The sequence below is a fragment of the Henckelia pumila genome, unplaced genomic scaffold (genome assembly GCF_033568475.1).
Source record: "Henckelia pumila isolate YLH828 unplaced genomic scaffold, ASM3356847v2 CTG_461:::fragment_3, whole genome shotgun sequence".
Classification (NCBI taxonomy): Eukaryota; Viridiplantae; Streptophyta; class Magnoliopsida; order Lamiales; family Gesneriaceae; genus Henckelia; species Henckelia pumila.
Genome location: NW_027331831.1, coordinates 6,596,157 through 6,604,383, shown reverse-complemented (window position 1 = coordinate 6,604,383; position 8,227 = coordinate 6,596,157). Strand labels below are relative to the sequence as shown.

The following is an 8,227-nucleotide window of genomic DNA, read 5'->3' as shown; positions in this document are numbered from 1 at the left end:
CATGTGATTCGCTTGGATGCATGAAAACAGGATCTTTATATTTAGTGTGGAATCTATGTATCACATTTTATCAATGCTTATATGTCTGCATCAGTTGGAAACATATTTCAACTGGCAGTATATTGTCTGGTCGAGTTTATGAGCATGACTTGAATTTTGAGTAAAATTTGGATGGGTTTAGCATGCATAAGTAGGTTCCATGTTCCAAAAATTGAACTTCGACAAGGTATTGGTTCTGCTTTGGAATACAGTAGGTAATTTTATTTTATTTCCAATATTTTTCAAAATATGTTTTCTATGATACCAACTACGATTTTGGTTTGACGATAATAACTTGGTAAAGGTCTTTTGATAATGTTCTATATTCCATTTTTTATGTCTCGTTGTGTGATAATCTAGATAGAGAAAATTATGAGATTGTTTTTAGGAAGCTATGATGATTCAAAATCAAACAACCTGGTATCACCAAAATCAAACAACCTGGTTAAGTTGAAAGAGGACTACATAGCCGCGAGAGAAAGGAGATTTCTGGTTTAGTGAATTTGGAGTTATAGAATAATGTACTTTAGGGGAGAACTCGTTGTGCCATAAGGTTGTAGACTCGTGGTAGTAAAAATTAGAGTTCCAGAGGACGGGATTTCGGATATTGTCAAAGGTTGTTTTCCAAGTGTCGAGGTGAGGAAGCAGAACATTCTAGGAGTATTCAAGAATAGATTCAAATGGTAAGTTGGAGATAAATATGGACTACGTTTCAGGAGATCGATCGAAAAGAGGGAGGAGGTTTGGGATATTTTTCAAATAAGGTTTCTCCGATGGTATTTCAAATAGGTTCCCCGGTGGTTTTTCTATAATCCTTATCTGACGATCGTGCCATTACACATTTTCGTTTCAATCTGTGATGACTTTCCTTTAAGTCCGAATCTTTGTTTTGGAAGGGAGCGTGTCCTTTAAGGAAGTGGTAGTGAACTTTGTGCTACTTTGTTTAGTGCTTGTGGTTAGTCATTCTATATTGTACAAGAAATTTGGGATCCATTGGGTGGTCAGAAAAATATATTAGTTGTTAGAAACCGATCATTTTAACACAAAGTACCCAAAAAAATAAAAAAATAATCCCATGACAAGTATGGAAGATAGTGATTAATACATACAGCAAAAGATGCGAGACAATTTCCAATATTTGTAACAAAAATAAGGATCACTAGTCACATGTGGACATGAAATCAAGTTAGCACCAAACACAACTGAAAATTACCTGTGCAAGTGAAGCAACATTGGTGAAAATTAGGGCATGTAAAAGAACGGGGAAATCTTACAACAATGAAGAGAGTGTCTGCTTAATTAGACACATTCAGTAAGATGTCCGACCAAAAACTGCCACAAGAGAAGGCGGGTTTAGTTGCCAACCTGGGCAGCCAGGAACAGTACCAACCAACCTACTCTATATTCCTCACACTTTCCCAATCATTTTACAACACAGTCACGTCCTAAAATTATGTTGGGCGCCTTCGTAGCAATTTCCCAACCAAGCATTAGTGTACACATAATACAATGTTTAGGCCAAATACAAGGCAGCCATGGGCAACCAGCCTGAAACAATGAAGGCATACGCCACCATCCTTGAGAAGATTTTCGAACCGCTAACCATTTTGTGTTGCAAATCATGGGGACATTGCATTGTCCAATTGCATGATCATTTGCGTATCTGTTTCCTTGGATACTCCATTCATCATTTGGTTTCCATTAGAATCACCTAACAGATGGATTACATCACATCAGACCAGAAGCATCGAATTAAAATGAAGGATTGCAGATGTGAAACAACGCCGTTCAATTCTAAAGAGTTTTTAGTGGCAATTCACGGTGTAGAAGAAGTGTCTCACCAAGTATGGAATCAACGGATGGCAGACTGGGTGATGTAGTAGTCATGTGATCTGACGTGTACGATAAATGAGAGAAGGGATCAGAAACATAATTTTCAGAAATTTACTAGAAAGGTTGTTTGGAGCAAAGAATGAAGCACTGCACACTGTTTTAGATGAGTGAAAATGTCAAAACATTGCCATGGAGGAAGAGCATCTATATGCATATTGAAATCAAGAAAATCTGGATACAAGCTGGAATGTAGATGGCGACTCAGGTCAACCCAAATGGTTACCTGACGAATAGGGAAGTGCCTTGACGGCATCGAAATTCTTGAATGTATAGCCCACAAAACTCAAATCCTTCGGAGTAAGAGCTGTCTGCAAACATGAGAGCCAAGTTATTTAACTAAATCAATGTTTTTCTCCATCAGTTGAGTATCAGCAGTACAGAGTAACCGAAAAATAGAAAATACATAACAAACCTTCCTTGAGGTTCCCGAGCCAGATATTGCAGGTGTTGGAAGATCAAGCTGTTCATAGTAGTAAGACACATCGATAAGGTTATTGAAAAATCACAGTGCCATTCAAAAAAAAAAAAAACACACACACACACACACGCATAAGAATATTGAAGCTACTATTATTAAGGAAAAACACAGGTACAAGGAAAATGCAATAGACAACTCATCGAGGCTCGATTCATTGTTAAAAAAGAACCATCTATCCAGACAAAAAGGTCATCCAAAATGTTACAATACCTGAATCTTTATTAGTTTAATATTTCGATGTGAGATATTGTAACATCATCGATCCCTTGAGAAGCCGACGTCTGCGGCGGCCCACTCTAAAAGACTTTCATTCACCTTTCAGTACGCAGTGCATATATCTTCTATACACCTTAATCCAGCCTATAATCTTTCCAATTATTGACACTAATTCGATGGCAGCCCTCTCCTAGGTCGCCCCTTCCATCAATGAGAGCATCAATGTTAAGTTATAAACCTAAGAGGTGTCCATCCCAAAAGGTCTGTCTATTGGATGGTGTGACCTCATGAGTTTATAAGTCACTCTTTATTAGTTTAATATTTCAAGCCACTCTTTATTAGTTTAATATTTCAGCGTGGGATATTGTAACATAAAAACTTTCAGCAGTACTTGTACAACTTGAGTCATGACTTCAACTCTCGCAGGTGTATGAACAGATAAATTTCTTAAATAAACCATGAGATTCACTACAGTCACTCAGATCTAAATCTGATCCTACTTATATATATATTTTTTAATAAAAAACGATATTCTGTTATATATATTAAAAAAAAAAGATCATGTAATAATTACAAAAAAAACGGATAAGTTATCCGTAGATGGAGCCCTTATAACTCACTAAATATCAACAAAGAATCACACTCCAATCTTAGATTTAATCTAGAATCGAGCACATAGAAAACTCTCTATGATTCCTAATCCACATAGAAGCCCACAATTATATTGCTTATAAATGATAGTAAATATCAATATATTTTCAAAAAGCAACAAGAAATTAGTGTAGGGGCATGTAATAAAAAGTAAAGAGTGTGTCAGTACTTCATCGAACTTCATAAAATTCTGGGTGTCAAGTTCTCCATTAACCTCTGGTTTAAAGGCCGCTTCTGTTTCATATAATTTCTCCCATTCAATATCTGAGAACCAGGAATGAACCTGCACGCATTCATTTGTTAATGAAATGGGGCAGAGGAAGAGTCTAACGCCTAGTTGGTGCATAGCAAAACCTTTATCTGAGCTGCTCCTCCAGTTCCAAGCCTATGTTCTGCATCACAAAGTAACCTACATATGAGATCTTTAGCCTCAGGGCTTAATTTGACATCTTCTGGAAATTTCAGATGATTTCTCCAATGAACAATCTGCAAATCAAGATGAACTTTATCAGAAGACAATTGCTGCTGCATGAGCAATCTTTAGTGCCTGCGTAAATTTGTTGCATCTGTTAGAAGTTAAACCAAAAGGAGAGCCATTCAAAGGACAAATTTGATAGGTGAGACGATTTCTCAAGAATCTCATTGAATGATTCCTCATGGAGCCAATTTTGGACATATAACAGTATCCATTTGACATATTCTGTGGCCAATTAATATACAGGGGATGATAATACCGAGGGACCAATAGAAAAGAATTTCCCCAAAGTAATGGTTTCAAAATGAGTGGGTGTTATTCTCACTCCTGAAAATACAACTGCTGATAAGAAAAATAAAGAGATACTGGGTTCACATAACTTTCTCGACTGAAGGAACAAAAACTGCATGGTTAGCACATGGTGGTGACTTGGATTCGGCCATATAACCATTACATCTCTTCAAATTTCAAAGAATTATCTGAAGACACAGCACATGGTATAACATAATGGACGAGAATAAGAATTTCTCATCCAACTCCTTAGATAACTTGGTCCAGATAGCAAAACAGTATACCAGTACAAGACAGGACTATGTGGGAATTAGAAGTCAGAAATTCTTGCAGCCTACTGATTCCAACAAGAAAGTCAATCTGATAACAGGAGGTTGCACAAGAGATGTGAAACCGAAGAACAGCAAAGCAATTGTCAAAATTTTAGGTAAATGATGTCAGATATTTACAGAAACAGGTGAGGTGATGCATTTCTGGAAGTTCCGCCTTATACCTGGCGAAAAATAAGTGAACACTTTGCTGAGGCTCTGACAAGACGTGTTTATTTTAGGTCATATGCATCAATACGGTTACTGACCATCAAGATGATGTGGTAAAACATAAGTGACAGAAATCTTAGTTGCAAATAAAAACGATTTGATAATATGGTATTAAAAGTAGATGTCAAGTGGAAAAATATTATCAAGCATGTTACCTTTCTACAAGTGGTCATAGTATCATCAGAATAAAAAGGAGGGTACCCAATAAGCATTTCATACATAATTGCACCCAGGGACCACCTGCATGCAAGACAGCAAGAGGAGGCAAGCAAGAGCCAAATTAGAAAAAAGTTCCCGATTTTATCAGCAGTTACAACATACAGTCCTGACCGAACTAAAGTTCAAGACTATATTTTTTATAAGCAATTTCCATTTGTCTCTCTAATTTTGGAAACAATTTCTTTTGGCCACATCAACCAATTGCATGTGAGTTAATTGAGCAATCATAACATGGTGAGAAGCGGAGAAGTACAAAAACAAAATTTTGAATGAATATGTTTGTTCTTGGAAGTAAACTAACAAACTGAGGAAAACACTCGGTAATAAAGGCACATTCGTAAATGATTGTCTTAAAAAAGGCTCCTCCAGTCAAGTATTTCCTTGTTTAAAATCAGGTACCACTAAAATCAACCCTCAAATCTAAGAAAGGGAAGAATAGAACTGACCAGTCACACTCCATCCCATATCCCTTCTTCAACAGCACTTCTGGAGCAATATAATCTGGCGTACCCACAGTAGAAAATGCCTTGAAAACCACAAGACAGATAGATTATTAAATCAGGCAAACTGGAATGTCATGCAAAAATCATCAGCTGAGAATACATCAATGATAGATGCACATCAAATTTCAAAGTTGAGAAAATAGTAGGGCATCCGGCATGGTAGTAGGTTGTTAGAGTTCGCCCCCATCTTGTTAAACCATGTATTTTATGATCATATATATTTCCATCCTTTCTATAGTTCATATAGAACAACCCACTAATGGACTAGACCGAACTCTATTTGGTTTTAATACATATCTTCTGAATTTGTATATATTTCTCACCAACTTTCTCCTATTCATCTGCCAGTGCTGAAGTTGTTCGCGGGGGCTTCTCCAGTTACTACCATTGGAAGCATCAGGAAAGTGGCCATCGATATCCATTGAGTCCCTTGTAGTTTCATCATCAGTAATCTCATTTTCGTTTACTGTGTATAAAGTTCTGCAATCGAGTGGTTTGCAAAGACCAAAGTCTGAGAGCTTCATGTGCCCCTTTTTATCAAGAAGAAGGTTGTCAGGCTTGATATCCCTAGACAGAAGAAGAAAATTCAATAGGTTAAAAAATATTACAGTACATATAATATTAACTTGTATATGTGAGACCCACCTATGAATGTAATTGTGCTTGTGAATAGACTCAATGGCCAATACACTTTGAGCTATGTAAAATTTAGCTACACTTTCAGAAAGTATGTCTTCTCTCATCAGCAGGGTCATCATGTCGCCACCAGGAAGATATTCCATGATAAGATATAAGTACTCAGCATCTTGAAAAGAGTAGAACAATTTAACTATGCAGTGGCTGGCCACTTCAGCCAGTAGATTTCTCTCTGCTCTAACATGTTCCACCTGCGGAGCAGAAAACACGGAGTGACTAAACAAAAAGCATGATAAAAAAATCTTTTTATCTCAAGAACTCAAGAAAATAGATCCCGGTCCAAAAATTCCTAGCAAAATTTTCAACAATAAGTCCACGAGTTTCTGTTGAGCAGGCGTTATCTTTCATGCCAAGCCATAAAATGGAGAAAGAAAGCATCTAAATATCAGCAAAAATTTATGAATGGATCAATCATTTACTGGTCTGAAGAAACATCGATGAATATGCTAACCTGTCCTCTTGAAAGCATCTCGGATTTCTTCAACTTCTTCATGGCATAAATATTTCCTGATTTTTTCTCCCGGCATAATCGAACCTGAAGTTTTATATTCATTAGCATCTAAAAAGTGAAGTACAAAAGAAAGAAACAGTCAGTTCTAACCACATGTATATGCAAATAATCAACTAACAAAAATAATTTATATGGAAACCATGTCACACATCAGGCCATTGGATATAGAATAGACATGTAATACGGCTGCACGGAGTTGAAAGTGCATTTAAGTAACTCTGAAACTATCAACCCACATAAACTGAGATCTGCATGAGATTACCAACCTCGCCATAGGCTCCACGCCCTATGATGGTCAGAAGCTCAAAATCATCTACAGATATCCTGTTCCTCCTCAGTCGCATAAACTCTGTTTCCTTTCGTTCTAAATCTTTGATTAGGTTCATCTGTTCCTGTTTTGGCACATCTGAACTTGCTAACTTTCTTTCTAGTCGCCACCGCCTAGAAAGAAAGAAGTATAATATAAAAGATTCAGGATTTGTTCACGAATTAGCGAAAGAAAAGGGTGACTCAAAGGGATCCCTTAGCTTCCATATGCAAGAATACCTTGATATTATACCAGATCTAATTACTTGGAGAGAGAAACTGCGGAAGATAAACTACAAACTTATTTTCCGTCATGATTGACCATCTAGGTTTCATAGTTATCTCGCAAAAGGGTAGAATTGTGTTACCTCCTATTACCAGCCACTTAATTGGCAATGAAGGACACAAATAAAAATATTCAAGCCATCAGAACACCTAAAAATGACAGAAGATAATACTACATCACATTTGGACAACCCATAAGCACACAAATTTCATCTCACTTCATACTTCACATGATGCTAAAAGATCAATGAGAGCTGCTTGAGCCTATAGATCAAAGGGCAATCAACAACTTTGATAGCATTACTTGCCAACCAATTAGTCATTCGTAATCTAATGATTGAAATGGTGAGATTCACTTGGTAGGCTTCAAAATTCTATCAAGTGGAGTCATCGAATTCGTAGAGAGGACCTGAAAACCTTTGATCAAAGAAATATTAAATCAATAGTTAACCTTCTCTAACACGAACTTTATTTCCTGAAAGAAACAAAGCCCCGTGTTTAACTCGTCGTATAATCAAAAACTCAAGCCATCAACCATAAAAAATTGTGTTACTTCTACTTCAGCAAGTGCAAAATCTATCAATCAACCACCAGTGACAGCCCCACAAAAATCCCAACTAGAAAAATAACACAAAACCGAATTTAAACAAGAATTTCAGAGACTATTTCCTCGGCAACATAATGCACCAACACTGACACTTAACAGTAGATCTCGTGAAGCACGCACACTTCAATCGCAACTCAAATCTAACCCGCCACCTGCTAAAGGGACGTCGCCTACCATCTTCAGTGAACATGAAGCCCACAACTACAAGCTTACAGCTCTACATAGCAGCTCATACCTTTCTTTCCTCTCCCTGATGCTTTTCATCTGAGTTTTGTAGTGATTCTCGATGAACTGTTTGGCAGCGGCTACTTTTTCCATCGTCAAGATTGATCCCAACACTTCTTCTCCGGAAGCTTCGTCGCTCTCTTCCACCTCCATTGTGGCCTCTGGATTTCCGCTGGATTCCGCTCGCTCCGTATCGATTACCATGGAGGAAGAAACGGAATGGTGTGTGTATACACGTTGGTTGTATGTACGTATGCTTAGGTGTATCGAATATTTTAAGCTGAGTGTGAGCC

General features: G+C 37.3%; 1 protein-coding gene across 1 annotated transcript; it reads right to left on the bottom strand.

Annotated features, from left to right (window-relative positions):
- Positions 1-1,291: 1,291 nt before the first annotated feature.
- On the bottom strand, positions 1,292-8,179 carry LOC140871332 (uncharacterized). Its single transcript, XM_073273799.1, has 13 exons — positions 7,945-8,179; positions 6,778-6,952; positions 6,452-6,535; positions 5,950-6,191; positions 5,628-5,871; positions 5,248-5,327; positions 4,738-4,822; positions 3,632-3,763; positions 3,447-3,560; positions 2,345-2,392; positions 2,156-2,240; positions 1,881-1,931; positions 1,292-1,750 (listed from the first exon to the last, which is right to left on the bottom strand). The coding sequence occupies exons 1-13, from the start codon at positions 8,136-8,138 to the stop codon at positions 1,659-1,661; spliced, it is 1,626 nt and encodes a 541-aa protein (XP_073129900.1). The 5' UTR covers positions 8,139-8,179; the 3' UTR covers positions 1,292-1,658.
- Between the last annotated feature and the right edge of the window lie 48 nt (positions 8,180-8,227).